Below are 22,166 nucleotides of genomic sequence, written 5' to 3'. Positions count from 1 at the left end.
TAATGTCTCAGTGACTTTAGAAAGATCAGCCTATAATCTAATTGAAAGTTGCCGCAATTTTTAATTTAATACCTCACTTTAATTTGATTTTCTTCAAATTCCTCATTCTGTTCTGTCTGATAATTCATTCCTGCAGAGACTGCACAATTACTGTAAATCACTTACTCTATTTTGGTGTACATAATAGTTTTATTCATATCACTTTATTTCTCTTAAAAATGGCATGCTGTATTGTCATGATACCCCTTCTAACGCTTCATTTTGCCAAAGATAGCAGAAAGGCAAGATAATAGCAAATAACTCCTAATGGATTACATGTCAACAGACAAGAATTATAAGGATTGATACTGTTCTATTTTCTCTGGATTTAACCGATTCTGTATTAGTCTAAGAGTAAAACATATATCCAAAATGTATCGCTTCTCTAACGTAATATATTATCGGCCTCATCTTGTAAAAATAGCCACCTCACTTTCAATGGGCTTTCAACTAATTCAATTTCAAAGTATCATTTACTGTTCTTACCAAGTTGGGAATTTTAAAACAGTGTCAAGGTGACCTTGTTATTATCTCATGCTTTATTCAATTGTGCTATTAGGTACAATTCTGATCATAGTTTATGATGCAAAAATTACCAAGGTAAGAACAAGTACAAATGCTAGCCTCAATAATACAGATAAATGTATTCCACAGGAACTATTTTGATCTGAAGCAGCTGAGTACTTTTGCTTCAGCTATGAGGATATATAGTCACAGCTGAAAGTTAGGGCACTTTGGGTAGATAATAGAAATAATACTAATTTATGAAAAATGACCAGGAAATCAAAGAAAAGAAAATATAAATGATGAAATTTTCTTTATGAGAAAGTTCTTATAATAGAGTATTTAAAAATTACTGTTATGTTAAAAGTACTAACTTATGCTATATAAACATATGTGAAATGTTCGATTTATTTATTCCTTGAAAAATTCCCCCAAGCTTTCTGACTTTATGGCTCTTTATCAAATGCATAAAAATAACATGAAAAACAACCACAAATGAGTTGGTTTTAAAGTATTATCTATGCATGAGGTGGAGGAATTTCTCTTTTTCTCCCACTTCACCTCTCCATTCATCATTTCCAAGTCTTAGAATATAGCATTTTAATTTTAGGTCTTTTAGCATTTAACTCAGCAAGCAATAATTCCCAGATACCCTGTTCATCCTTGGAAGTAGGGATGACTCAGAGCTGGGTTGGAACCCTGCCTCTTCTCACTGGAAACACCCACAGACACATCTCAGTTTCACTGCTGTTCTAGGAATTGGCCCAGATCATATAGCAAGTTAATTTTTTAATCTTTTTGTCGTGAATATATGACTCCTAGCAGTGGAATGAAACAAAAATTAGTTACTAAGATGAAAATAACCAAATACTGATTACTTAAAGATATTTTGAATCAAGCTGTGGCTCTTGGCTTGGAGATGAACAAGGATATTTGCAGTCTTTCCCTTGTGTCACAGTTGGCAAAGCACATTCTCAGGTGCAGGCTGAGTGGAAGCTTCTGAGAAAAGTGGTAGCCTGGTCTTTGCCACAATGAGCAATACACCTAGAAGCTGGCCTTGTCCAACAAGACGATGACAACGGCTTCCATTTCAGTTCTTGCCGCAATGTTAGTATTCAGCCTGCAATTTTCCCTATCCAGGGATCCTTAAAAGATTTAAAATTATTGTCAGTGATAACATAAAGGCATGCCCAAGCTAATGATGCGAAGTGTTAATTTGTCTCACTTGCCAAAGACCTTTAAATGTTACCGGATCTGTTTTGTTGAAATATTTGCGCATATTTTAAACTCATTGCAAGTGCTTTCTTTGCTTACCTAAGCAAAATTATTAAGCTACATTACTTCCTTTAATTAGGCTACAGGTTCCTAGTTTACCCAGACTTTTTAGTGATGTTATAATTTTCCTAATATATAGAAAAATCTTTTACACTCTGGGAAGTGAAATAACACCATCTGACTCAACTGATGTCACAGATTTATCATGCCCTAGTGTTTACAGATGGGAAGAATCCATGAGGTTCACTTAAGTGTATCCATTCCCTTAGAGTTCAACTCTTGTAATGTTTTTCTTCTTATACTTAACTCTTTTGGAAATGCTCAAGCTTGCATTTTCTTATGTAAAAGATTTTCCTACGCTCCTTTTTGGCCTACTTCATTATTTGGCTTCACTTCACATGTTCTCATTTTTGAACTTGTTATTCTCTATGGATGAAGTTTTTGACATCTGCTTCTCTTTAATAATGAAACTGTTATACATCCTGGAATTACTCATACCATTATCTGCTCATGTTCCTTACTTTTGCTATAGGAATTGCGTGGGTGGACCGAGGACATCATTATAACCCTTGTTTTATTTTGTTTTGTTTTTCAAGTAACTGGAAGTCTCATTTTCCTAATTCCTCAGTGGAACATTTTTAGATTCCATCTCTTCTCCTCTCTTTTGTTAAATGTTCTTAGTGTCATTGTGTTTGTTGTGAAACACATAAATATCATGTCATAGCTATAGAGTCAGCTTCTTCAATAGGTAAAGAAGATGGAATAGATCCCTCCAGCCCAGAATTACTTGAATAAACTCCATAACATTCTACATTTCCAGTCTATGCACATCACAAAAATGTTCATACTATTAATTTTAAATGATTTCTTATTTATTTAGGAATTTATTGTTTGCTTATTCATTCACAGAAAGATGTACCAAAGGAGGGGGAAATTTGGGACATAGTGGCAAATGTTACTTTATCATATATCTGTGCATATTAAATGAGGAATACATCACTTTATTTTGAAAAAATAAGGTTTAAAAGCATATCAAATATCTGGCACACGACTTCAGGATCCTCACTGGCTTTTGAACTACTCTAATAGAATCTCATCTTTCAAAGAGAAAGAAGGCTCAAAAGTTTAATAGCCTCTATTATTAGCCTTTGCTCATCCTTCAGTTAGCTCCAAGTGTTTAAAAGACAGTGACTGGAGCCTTTGTCATCAGTTTCATCAGTTCCAACTGATGCCATTTGGTGTCATACAGAAGTATACAGCTTTCCAGGGACACGCTCAATTGGCAGTGAGAAATCACCAATGATTAATTTACAGAACCCATCCTAAGCATCTGGTCGTAGATTCAGGATAATGGCAGTAAGTGACATGCAGCCAGGTGACAGGGTCTCTGCATTCTTCAGGCTCAGAAGATGGTTAAGGAAGCTGTGTAAGGAGGGCTTGGAAGGGCCCGGTACCACATGTTTTCAGGAAGCCCTGTCATGCTAGGTACTTTGAAGAGTCAAACTGGGAGAGGAGACAGTTTGGAATCAAAGGGTACAGTTAGGGTAAGCAGAGGTAAGCAGCCATTAAGAGCTTATTTCGATGTTATTTCACTTCTTTCTTTCATAATCCTTCCCTTTAACTTTCCCTTCCAGGTGCCCAAATGCTCACATTCCCATTCTCAGGAGTAAAATGCCCATGGAAGTAGAAGATGGATGGTGCTGCAATTGAACGTGGAGTCAGACTGCTGGGTAGGAGAATCCCAGCTTCCTCACCTGTGGGGGTCTGGGGTGGCTGTTCATATTCTCCCCAAGAAGGAGGTGTTCCGAGGGGCACCTGACATTTTCCCCATCTTTGCTGTTTGGTCAAGGATGCTGCCTCTCTACACTCACCTGATTTCTGGATGATGGTTTGAGAAGCCTGGTTCTGTGGATTTTCTAAGTGATATTTTCCTAATAGTGATTTCCTAAGGTCACAGTTTAGCTGGTGATTTTGTAGTTGGCTGATGTGAAAGAACAGAAGTGCATCTATTTGAAACATACTGAAGACCGACTTGACGCTGGGCAATGAGGATTCAGTGAAAAACCAGACGGACAAAGATCCTGCTCTCTCAAAGCTTATGTTCTGGTGGATTCAAAACCTGTTTCTCAACGTCTGCGCTGTACCTACCCACCATTAGTTCTGCCCAGGCCTAGGAGTCCTGACAGGTTGAAGTTCACCGTTCCAGCAAAGGAGAACACAGCGTTCCCGCGGGTTATTGCAGGCTGGCCTCAGCTCTCCGTGGACAAAATTTGAAAGAACATAAATCGCAGAGCAGCGAAGGAGGCGGCAGTCTCTCCAAGTGGCTTCTATTAGCGTCAATACGGCGAAGTCAGGGACCTAGCTGGAACCCGAAAACTTCAAACCAAACAAACTCTGAGATCACACCTCCCACCCTCCTCCTCCCCTCCGGCGAGCCTCGGCAGCCGCCGCGGGACCGCTGCCCCAGGGGTACCCCAGGGGAGGCGGGGGGGCTCGGAGAGGGCGGACTACGCTTTCTCTCCCCCTTCCTCCCCATCCCTAACATGGACTTTGCCCTGGAGCGCTTCGCCGAAGCCGTGGACCCGGCTCTCGCGTGCAGGCTGTGCGGCCAGGTGTTGGAGGAGCCCCTGTGCACGCCGTGCGGGCACGTCTTCTGCGCCAGCTGCCTGCTGCCCTGGGCGGCGCGGCGGCGCCGGTGCCCGCTGCAGTGCCAGCCCTTGGCACCGGGCGAGCTCTACCCGGGGCTGCCGCTGCGCAGCCTCATCCAGAAGCTGCGCGTCGGGTGCGACTCCCGCGCCCGCGGCTGCGGCCGTCAAGTCCGGCTGCACGAGCTGGCGACGCACGTCGAGCACTGCGACTTCGGCCCTGCCCGCCGCCGCGGCAGCCGGGACTGCGCCTCGGGGCTGGGGGGCGGCAGCGGGGTCGCGCCCGCGCGGGGGGGCTGCGGGCCAGAGCCCGGGACCCGCCGGGGCGGGGGCGTGCGCGGGGGGCCGCCAGGCGCCTGCAGCGGCCGCCGGCGGGGGCCCGGGCCTCGGGTTCTCGCCTGGAGGCGGCGCGAGAAGGCGCTGCTGGCGCAGCTCTGGGCGCTGCAGGGCGAGGCGCAGCTCACGGCCCGCAGGTACCAGGAGAAGTTCGCTCAGTACATGGCTCACGTCCGCAACTTCGTCGGGGACCTGGGCGACCGCCGCGGCCTGGTAAGTGAAGACAGTGTGGGCACTGGGGGAATGGTCGACTGGGGTGGAAGAGAAACGGTTCTTCCTGGCACTTCAGGACTCCCTTGAAAGGGCGCGTCCTTCCTTACCGTGAGGTGGGAAGCATCTGCCGCCTCACCATACTCACTGTCATTATCTTAGGAATGTATAGTATTGCAGTTGCCAAGGGTGTCCCCTTTCCCCTTGTATTAGCACTGGAAAGAGTTAAACAGATTCAGTTCCAACTTTTCCCTGGAGAAGTACGGATTGGGAAAACTCGTTTCCCGTGCAGGCTCTTGTTCCCCATCTTTGTCCTGCCGGCGGTCTCTGCCTATTTTATTTATATCCTTGCCCTGGGTCTGAGGCAAATCCGAGAAGGAAAGCCGCGAAGCTAGGGCCTCTCTGGGCCTGCCTCTCCTCTGGCGCAGCCGCCAGCATCCCCGCGGGCCTGGCAGCCGCACACCTGGGCACGGCTTTGGCTCCGAACGACGTCCTTGCTCTGCCGCACTGCCCTGTCCACGATTACGCTCAGCTGGGGACTATGAGGGATGTGGGGGACCGGGACGACCTCAAGGCTGGAGAGGTAGAGAGATGGGATTTCTTAGACCTGCAGAGTTCATCACCCTCACTTTCCCTAAATAATTCTTCCCTGCCTCAGGATCCCTTTATCGGTGGAGTGTGTGTGTGTCCGCGCGCGCGCGTGAGACTTAGGGAGCCCAGTGGAGAGCAGCCACAGCCATCTGCGGTCGGATGGGCCCTGCGAGCCCCTCGGGCAGGGGCTGTTTCCCTTCTTTGTCGAAGCTGCTGGTCCGGAACTGCGCTCGTGGGCCGCCCGCTTTCAGACCGCATAAACAAGCCTCTTCGCAGCACCCCGTGTGAAGAGGCTTGTTTATAAAGCTGTTACTTCTCTCCTGGAGGACTTCTGCACAGTGTTTGACATTGTTGGTCGCTGCCATGGTGAGCAGGGATTTAGCAGAACTTGCGCTCCATTCAAGGAGCTGTTTTCATTCTTCAGCACTCGGGGGAGGAGCAATCCAGAAGGATTCCCATCTGGGACTGACGGCTTCGCACTGCCTCCAGCTCCGGCTCCGAGTTTAGAAGCTTGTCCTTGAACCTAAAAAAAACCCTGAGGTGTGAAGGACTAAAATGTTAAAGGGAAGCACACTCTGTATTAAAATATTGGTTGCAAGGATTCTTTCTCTAGTGTGTATATACATATATATTATATGTATATACACACACATATATGTAAATTTACAAATTGGGAAGACCCAGGGAAAAGCTGTGTATTACCAGTCCAGGTTTCAAGGTCTTAGGGAACCGATGGTTGATGGAAAGGCGCAGCAGCTAGAATTATATCAGAGAAATTCATGCAACAAGTCAAGCTATAGTTCTGAGAAGTGAGAAACAAACTGGCCATGATTTGCAGACTATCCAAAACCACCTCTGTGCTCCTCAGAAAATATTTTTCCACTACCAGTAGGGGCTGCTGTGTGCACAAAAGCTCTTGGGAAAAAATGGTAGTGATGGTAGAGGTGATGATGTTTATGGAATTTTATCATTCCAAAGTAATTTCCAAATATGTAATTTCATAAGTTAATAATACCTATAACCATGAATAAAACTCATCTATTCCAGTACTATTTCATCTTATATTTAAATGCGTCTTTATTATTAAACAGGTTGAAGATAGAATTACTATTTGTTTAACTATTATTTGGCCATCAGGAAAGAAATACATACTACTCTATCTAGCACAAATCCTCTTTTTTCTTATTTTGCAGGAATTATGCAAAACCAAGTAGGAATATTACTTAAAATTAAAACTACTGTAACCTAACAGATCCTGCATTATAATAGCAATCTGAATATTACCACTGAAAGAAATTTATACATAGCTCAGTGTTCCTTAAATCCTTTGAAACTTTCCAGAGTAAACATTTTATGTAAAATGTTGCTAAGATCAGTTGACAATTTATTGTACTTTTCTGTAATAGAGGGAAAAATAAAGATACCTCCATAGTTAAACTAGAAATCTGTTTTAAATTACAGTGAAGTCAGAATGAGATGATGCATTAGGATAAAGGATAGCCTACATGTGTAAAAATACAAAGACAAAAAAATAGGATTTTTTCCTCACATACACATTCTTTTCAAATTCATACTTTCAAAGTAAGTGTAGGAAGAAGTTAACCTACCAAATTCAACCATCCTCAATTTTAAGATTTTCTCCCTTTCAAATGTTAATTTATGTATAGTTTTTTTTTAAAGCTTACCATAGTGTTTATTTTTCTTTTATATTTTTTACTTAGTTGTTCATTTTATTTCTTTTCATTTAGGATGGAGAACATAAGCCATTCACTATCTTGTTAGAAAGAGAAAATGACACCTTGGGATTCAATATTATAGGAGGTCGACCAAATCAGGTAACCACCTTGTTAATGCATTACTCACTCTTTGCTCATAAAATAGTAGAACATTTAGCTTTCGTATGTGGATTTTGAGTAAGAAAAACAAGTGGTTTAGTCTTTAAAATTAGGCTTATGATAAAATATCAGATTTTTCCAGTACATACCCAGATTTTCTTTTTGAGAAAAGCAAAAACAACAGCTAATAAACTTGATTCTCTTTGCTACTTTAAAAAAAGAAAAGGAGAATACATTTCGCATTTTATCTAAATTTTATATTAATAGTTCCGTTGGCAGACTTCTTAACTAAACCTATTTCACAATGTGTATAGGCAACTTCTATTTGATAATATTAGGCAATTGTAATGCCTGCTTCTACCTCTTGTTTATTAAGTCAAATTACTCAGTTCTTAGATGCTAACACAGACTGGGGAGTTAAGAATATTTGTTGAATGAATGAATAAATGAACAGTTGAAATAGATGGAAATAAGGGATAATTATTTTCACAATCATATAGGAAATATCATGTTAAGGCAAGATAGTGGATTTATATTTTTGGCTTTCCAAAACAGATCCTTTATTTATTTGAATGAATAATAGTCTCTATATTGATGCCAATTGTTTTTCAAAATGCATATTATAACATACTATAGTTACAAAGTTCTTTTATATACTTCAACTCCTACGTCAACTTAATTTTCAACATAACTGGAAAAAGGTGGTGAGGTTTTAGAAAATTACATTCTTTAATTTTCCCAATAAACTGCATGAAATTTTTACATCCTACATTGCAGATGTTGTCCAAAGAAACTGTCTTAGAGTTTTTGGCCATACACTATGTTTGGGTCAGGATAGTAATGTCGTATTTCCTGCTTGTGTTTAGTATTTCAAAAACCTAGCGACTAATGACTACTGTGCTTCTGTTTCTAAAATAGTTCCCATTAATTCGGAAAAAATAGAAGTCTTTTCATTATATCATTTTTGTTCTCTTTTCCCTTAAGGAATGTTTTTTTATCCATTCTAGTTAGGTATTTGACATTTAGATGACAATGGACATTTTCAGCAGCCTCTCAAAATTCATGGTAAAGAAAACTAATTGAGGAGAAATAATTTTATTTAACCTCCCATGAAGTAAAGTGACATTTAAAATCATATGATATGTTACTAGAGGATGTTGAACATTTTCCTTAAATAAGTTTTACAATAGAATTGGTTTCTTGTGACTGACTGAAATGTCCTTTTGTACCATATTGGCTATATGTTTGAGGTTTAACTAATCAAAAGGCACACTGCTCTGGAAATGTATAAGGATTAGCTTTGAATGGGTTCCTTTGAAGTTTAGAGTTGATGTTTTGGGATTTTATACTTGAGTAAGAAGTGTAGTCTCCCCTGTGAATAGACACAGTCAGAACTATTTTTCCAAATCTGTCACATTGTGAAGCTAAATTATATTTTCAAAACTATGATCACAACTGATTGAGACAGAATAGCATCAGGTGATGGTTAAGGGCACAGACTCAGGAGCTTTTACTCTGTGACTCTGGTGCCTCAGTTTTCTCCTCTGTAAAGTGGGGATGTGACCAATATATATAGTACCAGCCTCATAGAGTTGTGGGGATAAAATGGATTGACACTTGTAATGAACCTGAAGAATACTTGACATATAATAACCAGTAAGTATTAGTTATTATATTTTCATTATGTTAATCAGCCAAATGGCTGCCAAGAAAGACACACAAGTCCTGCCTTGTCACTTGGCTTATGGCATTCTTCCTAAATTTGGAAAGCTTTTTCTCCACCCTCTCTCACCTCCTAATCTATCTCTCATTTTTCCTGTAAAGGTTCTTCCAAGTATCGTTTACTCTTAAAGCTTCAGGCTACCAGGGAAGTCTTCTTAGTAGCTCTTCTATGCCAATCATTCATCATGTGCTCAATTTTTGTTTTTTGTTTTGTTGTTGTTTGTTTAATGAACAGCTATCTTCCTGTCTTGATTATGAGCTCTTAGAGGTACCTGTAATCACTAAAAGGTCTTTTTACCTCTAATGACAAAAGCCTATTGTCATTCAAATGTGTGTTTATTTACTTGGCGAATAATGTTTGTGGTAAATTTTACTTTGAAAACTGATTATCTTTCATATAACTAACACATTTTTGATAACTAATGACTTCTTTTCTGAAATGATTTCACAAAGTCAGTTTATTATTTCCTTTAACTTCAACGTTATAAATTATGTGACTAATTATAGTACAAAATGATCATACACTATAATAGACTATGTGAAGCAAGTTTAAATTCTAGGCTCCTAACTTGTAAATTCAGAATATCTTATTGTTTATTAATGTAAAGCAAATATATGTCCTTTGCAGAGGAGCCATATACCCACTCTCAACCCAAATGCAAAGGAATACTTAGAATGCTGAGGGCACTAGAACTTCTGAGAATATAGTGCAAAAAGGAAGAGAATTTTCAGAAACATTGTGTATAGTTTTGTTCTTCATAATGATTAATTATTTTAAAATACCTTTCTCTATTTTAGTTTAATGTAATTTCTCTGCTCTTCTCTGCACATTTTTATATTAAAGAGAAAGTACTTCTATTCAAATATATTCTGATTTGCCATAATTGGGAAAATTTCTAAAATAGATTTGCATGTAGTCAATAATTGTCATATAAGTAAAATTCGAATGATCATTAAAGAATTCAAAACATACCATAGACATTTTATTTTATTCTTTCAAGATCTCAGGGAGGTAAGACCACAAAGTAGAGTTTTCTTTAGTGTATATATTAAAATCTATTTGTTTAGCTTGAAATTCATAATGAAATGTAACATAAAAGGCATTTCCTTTTACTTTAGAAATAGTTCCCACATTGAATAGTGTCAGTGTAGCACTTTTCGTAAAGTGCTGAGTTTGGTACTAGAAGAAAGAACCTTACAAATCAGGAATTTTTAACTATTACCAGACTCTCAAATCAGTTATATATAGTGGAGAATAGATAGGTTTTTTTTCCTTCTTAAACCTTATCACCCTTTTTACTTGCTACATCTCTTTAGAAGTGAGATGTTTTATAAATAATACTTAGGAGCCAATTGATCTCACCTTGTACATACTCTTTCCCCATAGCTTTTTATGTGTACTCAAAAAATGTGAAGTAAATAATCTTGTCAGAGATGCTGGACTCGTTCATTAAAACTGCCATCTTGATTAATGACTACTCGGTGTTAAATAAGTTAAAATTCTATGCCAAATCCCAAGCTAAGGGAGTTGCATGTTTAAAGAGGATTGGCAGTTTTACATTTAGTAAATTGTCCTTTATAAAATCTAGATTTTGTTTTCATCTTTCTTTCTGCTAATGATTATTTTTTTATAGAATAATCCGGAAGAAACATCAACTGAAGGAATTTATGTTTCAAAAATTTTAGAGAATGGACCCGCTGACAGAGCAGATGGCCTGGAGATTCATGACAAAATCATTGAGGTAAGACAATAATAAAACATACGTGATCCATGAAAAAAAATATTTGGCTATTTTAAATTTTCAAATGTATTGCTTTAATTTGGTGTGGTACTTATTAGAATATATATTCTAACTAGCAGTAGATGCATTATCTTTTTTTATTCCTTACAAAAGATGTAAAACTCTACAATGACTCTATATCTATTATTAAATATTGTGATAAAAGAACAAAACACCCAAAGTTTCCAAATGTGTTAATGAATTTCTCTATTTTAATAAATTGTCTCTCCCCATGAACCATGAGAATACTTGTGTGATTATTAAGGGATTAATTAATTAATAACATTTCAAAAAAGGATGATAAATCTCTGCTGAAGAACATTTTTGATGAAAAAATATTACTGTCTGTTAAACATGTGATTAGTAGGTTATAGACAGGGTTTGGAATTATTTATTCAATGCCTTTAGTATTTCTTACTGTGACGTGGTTACCTCATTCATGTCTTTAGTGTTTGCATGAAAGAAAAAGGGAAACATGTTTTTTCATCCTATTGCAAAAAGCTGGAGAGAACTCTTCATTTGCTGTAGAATTTATTGTTATATTCTTGGGTGACAAAGTAAACACCTATATGCTACTAAAATTGGGCTGTGGTAATGAAATTTGGGGTCACTGCCATCTGCCACCTTTGTCCTTTTGACATTTTATTAACTGGTTGAGATAGAATTATTTGATGTTACCAAAAATAATTAGGTTACTTTTGTCAGTGGATTTATTTCCAGTGTATTAGTAAAGATATAAATAGAAATTGGGAAGGTTTATTTGACTCTACTATTCTTTTTGAAAAAATTCTGTTATTCTGGATTATGTAATCACTAGTGCTATCTTTCTGAATGTCCATATAAACTATCCAGATGGAGGCTGTTTTTCTTTATTAAACTTTGATTAAAGTTTTAGATTCTTATTAATTCTTTGTGCACTAAACAAAGTTGAATTTCGGATAAATTGACCTAGAATAAGAGTAAAGAATATAGAAGAGCCAGCAGTTTTCTGTTTTGGGGAAAAAAAATACTCAACATTTAGAAATTAGCTGACTAGGCATTTTGAGAAGAGAGGGGAGTTGCCTTTTGCTAAAAACTGTGGTTTTGTTTTTTGTTTTTTTAAATCTAAAGAGCTCTCTTGTATCAATCAAGATTTTCTCCTTCCAATTGTATAGCCAAGAAAGTACAGACCTACTTTCACTATAGCTATCCAGTTTGTCTTGACAGTTTGCCTAGTGGAAACATTTACATGCTGTAGTTTTTAAAGTTAGAATGTTTCTATTTCTACTGTTGTTTGTGCAGTATGATTTAAAGGGTAACACAATTTAAACAAAATGTTGTCCTTATTACTTTCTGCCTTATCTCTAAAGCATTTTAGATTTTCCAGTTAAACGGAAAATGAATTACATTTGATACTATTAGAAGGGCTTATGGAACTGAATTCATACATTCAATTATGTACACACACACAGGACAGAAACATGTACTGCTGATTTAAAAAATAATTTATTCTGGCTACAATGTTATATGTGCTTCTTTAATGTGTGAAAAGAGAGAAAAAGAATTTTTCTTTTATGTTGTGATACAATACCTTTGTTAAAAACACATTGTTTTTTTTAACGGAAAGAGGTAATTTTATAAAAACTACTGTTGACAAATTAAGTATATCTAGACATCTGTCTGATACTGTTACTAATATATGTCAGATTAACCTTATTTAAACCCTATAAGATAAAAGAGAAGATCAACCATGGAAATCCAAATAGAATTTATAATTAACTGCAGTATTGTTATCATTTCCTTGATTTGCATATATTAGCAGTTAATGACAAGAGCTTGAGATTTGTCTCAATGATATAAATTTTTCAACATATCTTTTATCCCAGGGTACACTGATAATATATATATGTGCATATGTATGTATTTGTTATAGTTCTATAGTGGATCAATGTGACCACATTTGCAATAGAAATGAGTTAGATGATGTGCATATTTCTGGAATGCTATCTGGTAAATAGCATGAAATATTTTAGAAGGAAGGTTATTAGAAATAAATCTCTCATATTTAGTTGCTCAGTGATGCTACCAGCTTTTTGAGTGAATACGTATTTGTGTGACTTTAATATCTAGTTAAACAAGTAGCATGTTTGTTCTTGTGCATATATGTGTATTGTAAAAGATCCCTATGTACCAATTAATGTTAGAAATACTTGCTTATCAGTTATTTTAGTTCATCTGTCATTACAGTATTAATCAACTGTAAGTAGTTTATAGCTAATGGGAAATTGATAGGAAATGTATCAATTAATTAAAAATGTGCAGAGCCACATTTTAAAAACATTTTCAAAATGAAGAGAATAGTTTCTTTCCCGTTTTGTGTTCAATTATTTGTTAATGGAACAAACTTAATGGATTGTTTCTTTCAGTTTTTGTATTTCAAATGGCCATGCTGATTTAAACCTAGGGCAACAAATATATTTGTTAAATGTAAAGAGCACAAATAGTTCATATATTATGAATCTACCCATATGACTTAACTGCCACAATCTGACACATTACTAAGTGCTTTGAATTCAGTGATATGTGACTGAAATAAAAAATGGAAACTGTAAGAGAGTTCATTCTTTACTCATAGTCAAGATATACTAAAAAATATTTTGTCTAGTTAATTTCTTGAAGCATACATACAACAGGTTTATGAATTGTTTTTATAAAATACAAAATTTTCCTGATTCATTCATTTGAATAAGAAAGGAGATATGTTAAAGGTTTGGTTCTATTGATAGTTAAAGAGATTTTACAAATTCTAATAAAAATATTGGTTATAGCAGTTTGGCACAGTTTAACAAAGGCCAGTGACTCCAAAAGTATTATTTTGTAAATACTCTGCATTCTACTCAAGTTGATCAAATTGAGGAATCATAAAAGGATAAGAAAATCACAGTCACAAGGTAAATCCATGTCATGTTTTTCACATAATACAAGGCAAATTAATTTTTGAAGTCAGAATCCACAAGTAACCATGTTGACCAGTTTCTAGCTTTTTCCATATCCCCATTTGTTAAAATATTTGTGTGTGTGAATTTTTTAAAATAATCAACTGTAATATTTGAGTTACAATATTAGGTGCCAAGTTTTATCACTGAAAATTGAAAAGGCAGAAGATATTGTTGAAAGTATTTTCAAACATAACAGGTACTTACATAGACCAGTAACTCACCAGTGTACGTTGGAATAAAAGTACCATGTATGTGCATTTTACCCTTTCAAGACTCAAAAGGACCACAGAAAAGATCATCAGAGACTTGGACACAATTCTGGAAGAGGACAATACCATGACCATGGTTATCATCGTATTAAGAGGCCTGAGGGGTATGTGAGAGGGAGTTTAAAGTTCACTGCTGCTGTCAGCAACTGTTCCTCTGTTATTATTTCTGTGATGCTGATAACAGGCAACGCGACCATAACCCCAGAATGGGAAACGGTGGGTAGTCATTCATGGCTCTTTGTTCACACTTTTTTTTGTTTGTTTGTTTGTTTGTTTTTGAGACAGAGTCTCACTAGAATGCAGTGGCATCAGCCTAGCTCACTGCAACCTCAAACTCCTGGGCTCAAGCGATCCTCCTGTCTCAGCCTCCCGAGTAGTTGGGACTACAGGTGCATGCCACCACACCCAGCTAATTTTTCTATTTTTTGTAGAGACAGGGGTGGAGGGGAGTTTCCATTCTTGCTCAGGCAGATCTTGAACTCCTGGCCTCAAGTGGTCCTCCTACCTCGGCCTCCCAGAGTGCCAGGATTATTCACACTTTCTTCTCTCCTTCCCCCAGCTCTTAGCTAATGCTTCATGACAGGAAAGTGCTGGAGGCACAGTGGTTACCCACCCTTCTCTCAACTTCTAGAGACCAGAGAGTGGGGCTGAAGGTCCATATGGCCTATGAGATGGACAGTTCAGAGCACAAAGTAGAGTTTTCTTTAGTGCATATATTAAAATCTATTTATTTAGCTTGAAATTCATAATGAAATGCAACATGAAAGGCATTTTCTTTTACTTTAGAAATAGTTCCCATGTTGAATAGTGTCAGTGTAGTACTTTTCATAAAGTGCTGAGTTTGGTACTAGAAGAAAGAAGCTTACAAATCAGGAATTTTTAACTATTACCAACCAGACTGCCGACTATACTTTCTTTTAGTTTTGTAACATTATATCTCCTGCATTTTTGCTGTCACTCTCTGTACTGCTAAAGTAAAAATCTTTGGTAGTTGTCATGTTTTTGGCTAAGTCTCTGTATAATTAGATTACAGCTGGTAAAGTAGGCAAATCAAATGCAGATTAGAACTAAACATTCAGGAATATTATTGAATCATTCTGCAAGGTGCTACCTCTGTGTGTGCCTGATGGCACACTATACTGTACTATCGCACACAGCAGCAGTGCTGATTTGTTTGTGCACAAGAATTTATTTCATTACAGGTTTTTGTAGGCCAGTCACCTCTAAATCTGGTGGGCCATTGGTTTTTTGACAAACTGCTGTTTAATTGGAATACCTTATCAAACTCTTCAATAAAATAATATCATCATCCTATATTTTTAAAGTATATTTTAACTGACTGTTCAAATAACATAGACTGATTGTCTGAAAAAATAAGAAAAGACCTAAAAGCAATCGTATTAGTGCAAGACTTACCTTATAAATTAGAGTTGTAATCATAATTTAATACTACTAAAGTGAATGTAGTTTTAACACCGTGATATAGTTATCATGTAATTATACAATTTAATGTGTTTTAAAAAGTATTAATAATACGGTGCAGTGGGAAGAGCCAGGGGACTCTTAAGTCAAGAAGACCTGGCTGGAATTTCTGTCCTGCCTGGTATGGCCTTGCCCAAGCCAGCTCTGCCACAGTTTCTATGCCATTCATACTTTCTGTGTACACAAAGTGCCTGGCATGGGGAAGCTTCTTGGAATCCACTGTTGTGAGCCTAACATATCTCATTTAGCGTACGCAAGTACTGTAATTTATTCTCTATGGCACAGATGAAGGGAAAACATTTTTTCCTATTTCTTTCTGGGAAAATCCACGTTACCGGCAACCAAATTTCATTCATTCCCATTTCTATAGACACCAGAGTTTGGATGAATAGATGTAAGTAGTTTTAACTTGTAGATTTTTCACATATTCATATGAACACTCAGGGGCAAGAAAGGCTGTGAAGGAAAATTCTGTAACTGTGCACTTATGATTTAATCCGGTCATCCAGCAGGTATTAACTAATTGCCTTATATGTGCCAGGTTGTGTACTCTGTTAGGAAAACAAAGAGCCATAAGATCTGTTCTCTGCCTCCAGCAGCTCATGGTGTAGAGCTGTTTTCTGCCCATGTGAGGCAAAGCAGACCTTTGTGTGAAGCTGCTCCTTTGGTGGTTAAGAATGCAAGTGGACATTACCATCTTGCCTTAGCAGAATGACACCGTGGGTTTATGCTAGCATTCCTGTCCTCCTCAGTTCATGTTTAGAAATTGTGACATGGGGTTTTTGGAATAGTACGATCTGTAAAAGTGAGGCTGCATCATGGCTTCAGGAAAGGGCATGGGCTTCAAACCTTGGTCTTGGCCTTCAATTTGTGTTGCATTATGACTCAAAGATTTCTCAACTTTACTCATTCTCAGATTCTTGCCTATAAATGTAGGTATCGTAATAGCTAGTCCCTCATATTTTCCGCCTAAGTGATCGTATTGTGTTTGCCATTCCTCTCAGTTTCCATTATGAATAAATATAGTTTTATTTTAGCTTATAAAAGTGAGACTGGAAAGGCCCTTATACCATTGACCTTTAGTGTATTAAGCACTGTTATATCCCTTTTAAATTTATAGGCATGAACCTGGGCTTGACTTTTGAGTGCTAAGTTCTGAGAAGGGAGACAGGACCACCTGTGACTGTGCAGCTCGCAGGCTGCATAACTGGATTTGATATCTCTGTCAGAAGGTCCGACTGCGGTTCCCATCCTTCTTGCCATTCTGTGCTACAGACAACCTCATCAGAACACCTACAGCATTATTTTGATTTATTTTAAATTAACATTAGAATTGATTTTAGGTAAAATTTCAAAGCCGGCCATATCTTACTGGGTTTTTGCCTTCCTTTTCTCTTTCAATCATCCTAGCCATGTGGCATCTTCTTTCTCTCTTTCTTATTTCTCTGCAACATTTATCATCAGAAAAGAATGTACTTAAATTTACTTACGCTATTTGAACCACAAAAGCTTGCTCTATCATTGTATCTGAACTTTAACTGGAGATCGTACCTTAATGACGCTCAAACTTTCATCCCTTTCCCCTGAACTAGAATAGTAGCTTCTTGAGTAAACTGTCCTTCACTGATCCTCTGCCATTTGTAACTCAACATGCTTACTACTCTCCAGCTTGTCATTTTTTTTTTTGTTCCTTCGCTTAAGATTCTTCATTATCATTATATTGTCAATAGGTTAAAATCCAAGTTTTTTAGTGAAGCAAAAATGGCCCTTCAAAACCATTACTTTTTTATTTTTTTATTTTTCTTTTTTAGATCTTCTGCTGTAGTCAACTAAAACCCCTCTCTTTTCCTGTCTTCAGGCCTCTCTGCTTCTATTTGTTCTTTTCTTTCTACCTGGTATTCTCTCCCAGGACCTTTTGTGGCTGGCAAACTGTGTATCTTCAAAAATCCTCTACTTCCTAAAGCCCTTCACAAGCCACCAGGCAAAATTATTCTCTAATCTCTACTACGAATAAATTTTTTTATTTCTCACTTTCATAGCATTTTTATTTACTGTGGTGTGTGTTTATTCTTTGGTGTTCTTTCTTCTCCACAAATGTATAGGTTTCTTAAAAGTGGTTTTAGTATTTTATTGAAATTGATATCTTTAGCATCCTTTCTCCTCTCAGCATTGGACCAGACAAACTCTAGGCATTCTGTTAATTTTCCTTGAATGATAGAATGAATGAGTGGATGAATCTTGAGGTGAAGATTTTAGGCATTATGGTCTGGATCCAAGGTTTTTTCAGTGTTCCTGAAATCTTGCTAGGTAGGCAATCCCCGAAGGCCCTCTTGTCACATTCTATTCCTCTTCATTGTATCTCTATCACAAGATCAGTCAGAAGTTGGAAGATTTACTGTTTTTTGAGTTTTGAAGTCTCTAAAATCTAGTAACAAGGGATTGAAGCAATTGTACCTTTCCAGACTGTTTCTTCTAGCCTGTAAATCAAGAAAGAACCCAAGTCTACTAGGCAGTCTTTCAAATTGTAGTCATGTACATGCTTGAATTAGATCTGAAGACTTATGTTCACCCTCATCGTCATGCAGAATTTTACTTACTGAACTTGAATAACCCTGATAAAACTGACTGATTCTGCATGCTTGCCTGCAAGGCAGATTTGCAGAAAATGGCACTGGACCAAATATGAAATTGAACAAAAACATGATTAACCACAGAGGAACTGAAAAGATGAAAAATATTTTCCATGTTTCCAAGCTTGTAAATAGTTTGGTGAAAAGACCAAAAGAGCTAGATGCTTCCTAGAGCACTCTGGATGGCCAGGGAGCCTCTTTGAAGTGCTCGTGATGAGAGCTGCTTGGAATAATTACCAAGCAGCACCAGCTGTGAGGCATCCTGAGGAAGCTTAAAGCACAACTCACTGAGCTTGTTGCTGGGAACTTTTTAAGGCAAGTTTATTGAGAAGATTGTGCTTTCATAAACACATGCTGTTGTATTCCCAGTAGTTTTTAGTGTTTCTACAAAGAGATAGGAATAGAAATTTTCCCATCCTTCCTGGTACCTTGAGAAAATATTACGAAGGAGAAAAGGGCAGCTGACATGTGATGGGTGGATTGGTGCCTGATCCTCTTAACCATACGAATTGTGGCCACATCCCAGTCCCATGGCTTTGTGGATGGTACCTTTAATCTGCTTTCTTCTTCTTTCTTAAGCAAATAACAATGTTCATAAGAAGCAGCTTATCACTCCCTTCATAATCAGCAACTCAGAGGTGATTTTGTAATCTTCAAATCAAAACTAATGTCTAAAGAGTGATTTCAAATATTTTAAACAATTCCGAATTCCTCCAAAAGGTATAGGAATAAATCTTTAACTCATAGTATTAGATGACCAATTGACTGTGCTACTTAGGTAAGGAAATAATTATTTTTTATATTATAGATTAGGATGCAATTGAGCACTGAATACTTGGAAAAATATATGTCGAACTAAAATATTAAGACATTTTATGTTAAATTAGTTAATTTGATGTTTTACTCACATTATTTATCACATTTTATAGATGAGAAAACTGAGGCACAGAAAGAAGTAATTTACCAGGATCACAGAGTAAGAGCTCCTGGGTCTGTGTGCTTAACCATCACCTGATGCTATTTATTATTAACAGTCACATAGGTGATTCATAGTAAACAATTTATGAGATGTCAGTTGAAGCCGGACTTTGAAGAAATTAATAGAAGGCAAATAGAAAAGTGCCAGAAGGTAGTGACGGCCTAGTTATCTTATTCATCATACTTACCTTGACTGTTTCCCTTTGTCTTCACTTTCCAACAATGAGCTCATCTTACACCAAGAATGTAGCCTACTACCCTTTCTTTTATCCTCTTTATTGCAGGCTAGGTCCTGGTATTTAGTATAAGCAGCCAATGGAAATCTATCTCTAACTGTATTAGGAAGTCATTTGATTGTATTGGTTTAAAGAGGTCCTCTAAAGTTTTTTGAGAGAGAAAAAGAGGGAGAGAGAGAATGAATGTCCCAAAGGATTGATGGGTTGTTCTCTGGACATAAGAGTTCTGTAAGGAGAGCAAGGGCATCCAAGCACTGTTTTCTACTGTAGGCTTTTAGAGAGGACCCTGCATAATGTGGTGGGTGTTGGAAATACTAGGGTAATTTGGAGCCTGTTGTTTACCTTCTGAACTTGATGCTTTTAGAAGTGGTATTGATAACTTGAGGTTTTTCAGACAAAAATTTTCTCTCAAGCAAAGACCTCATGTTCCCTCTCCTAGAATACTGTAATGGTTTCTCAGCCACTAATTCGATGCTTTGACAAAGCCATTTCTATACCAGCATTGCTCAAACTGTGGTAAAAGACATTTAAAATTTAATTCTATTAATGAATCATAGAATGATAAAAGTATATTACTAGAAGAAAAGGAAATAAAATGAGGCAAGATACTACCAGCCCAATTTTTAAATGATCTATTTATTATAATTATTAGATTTATCTGACATAAAATTGCCCTATGAAATTAACAGAAATGGTTCGAAATGCTTATTTTCTGTTTCTGTATTTATCTTGTCATAGACTGATAACAAACTGCTCATGAACTGGCCTTGGGCGTTGGTCCTCAGACCGCTCTGAGCAGTGCTGCTTCTCACAGCAGCCAGAGTGATCATTTATAAATGTAAATTACATCTTATGATCCTTCTGCCTATAATCCTTGAACAACTTCCTTGCACATGGGATAAAATGCAAGTTTATTTATTTATTTATTTATTTATTTTGAGACAGAGTCTCACTGTGTTGCCGGGGCTAGAGTGCGGTGGCGTCAGCCTAGCTCACAGCAACCTCAGACTCCTGGGCTTAAGGGATCCTTCTGCCTCAGCCTCCCGAGTAGCTGGGACTACAGGCATGCGCCACCATGCCCGGCTGATTTTTTCTATGTATTTTTTTTTAGTTGTCCGATTAATTTCTTTCTATTTTTAGTAGAGACGGGGTCTCGCTCTTGCTCAGGCTGGTTTTGAACTCCTGAGCTCAAACAATCCGCCCGCCTCGGCCTCCCAGAGAGCTAGGATTACAGGCATGAGCCACTGCGCCCGGCCTTTTTTTTTTTTTTTTTTGACCAGCCTCATTATGTTGCCCAGGCTGGCCTTAAACTGGGCTCAAGCAATCCTCCTGCCTCCACCTCCTAAGTAGCTGGGATTACAGGCACGTGCCACTGTGCCTAGATAAAATGCAAGATTTTTAACCTGTTCACTGAGGCTCTGCCTCCTCTGGCACTCGTCTACAATTGCAGCTTCTTTTTGTCCATCCGCCCTTGGCCCACTTTGCTCGAGCTACAAGCTACAAGCTGCGCTAGCCTGCTTTCAGTTCCACAATGCACCCAGCTGCTTCCCACCTCAAGGACTTCCCAATGGAAGTGTCTTTCCCCTCCTTTAGCCTCCCTAACCCCTGCTCACTCATCAGTGCACAGCTCAAGTGTCACCGTTGCAAACAGCCCTTCTCTGTTTAAGTTATGTCTCCACATGATGCTTTTCACATACTTTCTTATCTTAGCAGTACCACAATTGAAATTATCTGTTTATTTTTAAGTAATTTTTTTCAGAAGTCACAAATCATGAGTGTCTAGTGAAATGAAAGATCAGAATGTGAAGTCATCCACGCAGCCAGCACCCAGATCAGGAAACAGAGTGTAGCAAGAACCCAAGAACACCCCTTCTTCCCTGTGCCTTCTTTATCTTCCTCTAAGTTTTTCCTATTTTTGACTTTTGTAAAAATAAAATCACACAATAGGTATTCTGTAGAGTCTGACTTCTTTTATTTAACATTATGTTTGTGAAATTAATTTACTTTGTTGCATGTCATTGTAGTTTGTTCTTCTCCTAGCTGTGTAGCATTGTGGCATTTCACCCTGTAGCTATAGCACAATTTTATTAGCAGTTTTACCATCAATGGAATTGTCGATTCTGGGCTATTACAATAACAATGCTCTGTTCAGAGCAGAAAGAGTTCTCTTTGTACACGTCTTTTGGTGAACATATGCATACATTTCTGATGCATGCATACACATACACACAGCCCTAGGAGTACATTTGTAGAGTCATGGGATGTATACATGTTCAGCTTTAGTATTTATTGCCAAACAGATTTTTTAAAATGGTTGTAGCAACTTATATTCTTGCCGGCGGTGTCTTAGAGTTCCAGTTACCCACATACCTGCAAAGATGTGGTATTGTGTATCTTTTTAAATTTCTCATCTAGTGAAATGGTCTATACAGATGGATCGGGCATTTTCTTGATGTCTAATGAAGTTAAACAAGTCTTTATTTGCTTTTGGCCATTTCAATATCCTCTTTTGTGAAGTACCTGTTCACCCCATGGCGAGCCAGAAATTCTACCTTTTGCTGTGCCTTTGACATCTGGCACACTGCCTGGTACCCAATAGGTACCCAGCTATTTGATGAGTGAATTAGTGTACAGTACATATAAGCCACAAGGATA

At 37.8% G+C, this 22,166-nt stretch overlaps 1 protein-coding gene across 1 annotated transcript in view; it reads left to right on the top strand.

Moving 5' to 3' along the window:
- Positions 1 to 4,361: 4,361 nt before the first annotated feature.
- The window catches only part of PDZRN4 (PDZ domain containing ring finger 4), a 386,305-nt gene continuing 368,500 nt past the window's right edge, over positions 4,362 to 22,166 (top strand). Inside the window, exons 1-3 of the mRNA XM_012638427.1 lie at positions 4,362 to 5,012; positions 7,349 to 7,435; positions 10,792 to 10,899. Coding sequence (XP_012493881.1) covers positions 4,362 to 5,012; positions 7,349 to 7,435; positions 10,792 to 10,899 — 846 coding nt within the window. The remainder of the gene's footprint in view (positions 5,013 to 7,348; positions 7,436 to 10,791; positions 10,900 to 22,166) is intronic.

Source organism: Propithecus coquereli, unplaced genomic scaffold (genome assembly GCF_000956105.1).
Source record: "Propithecus coquereli isolate 6110/MARCELLA unplaced genomic scaffold, Pcoq_1.0 Scaffold13, whole genome shotgun sequence".
NCBI lineage: Eukaryota > Metazoa > Chordata > Mammalia > Primates > Indriidae > Propithecus > Propithecus coquereli.
Note: the sequence above shows the minus strand (reverse complement) of the source record. Positions and strands in the feature narration are given on the sequence as shown.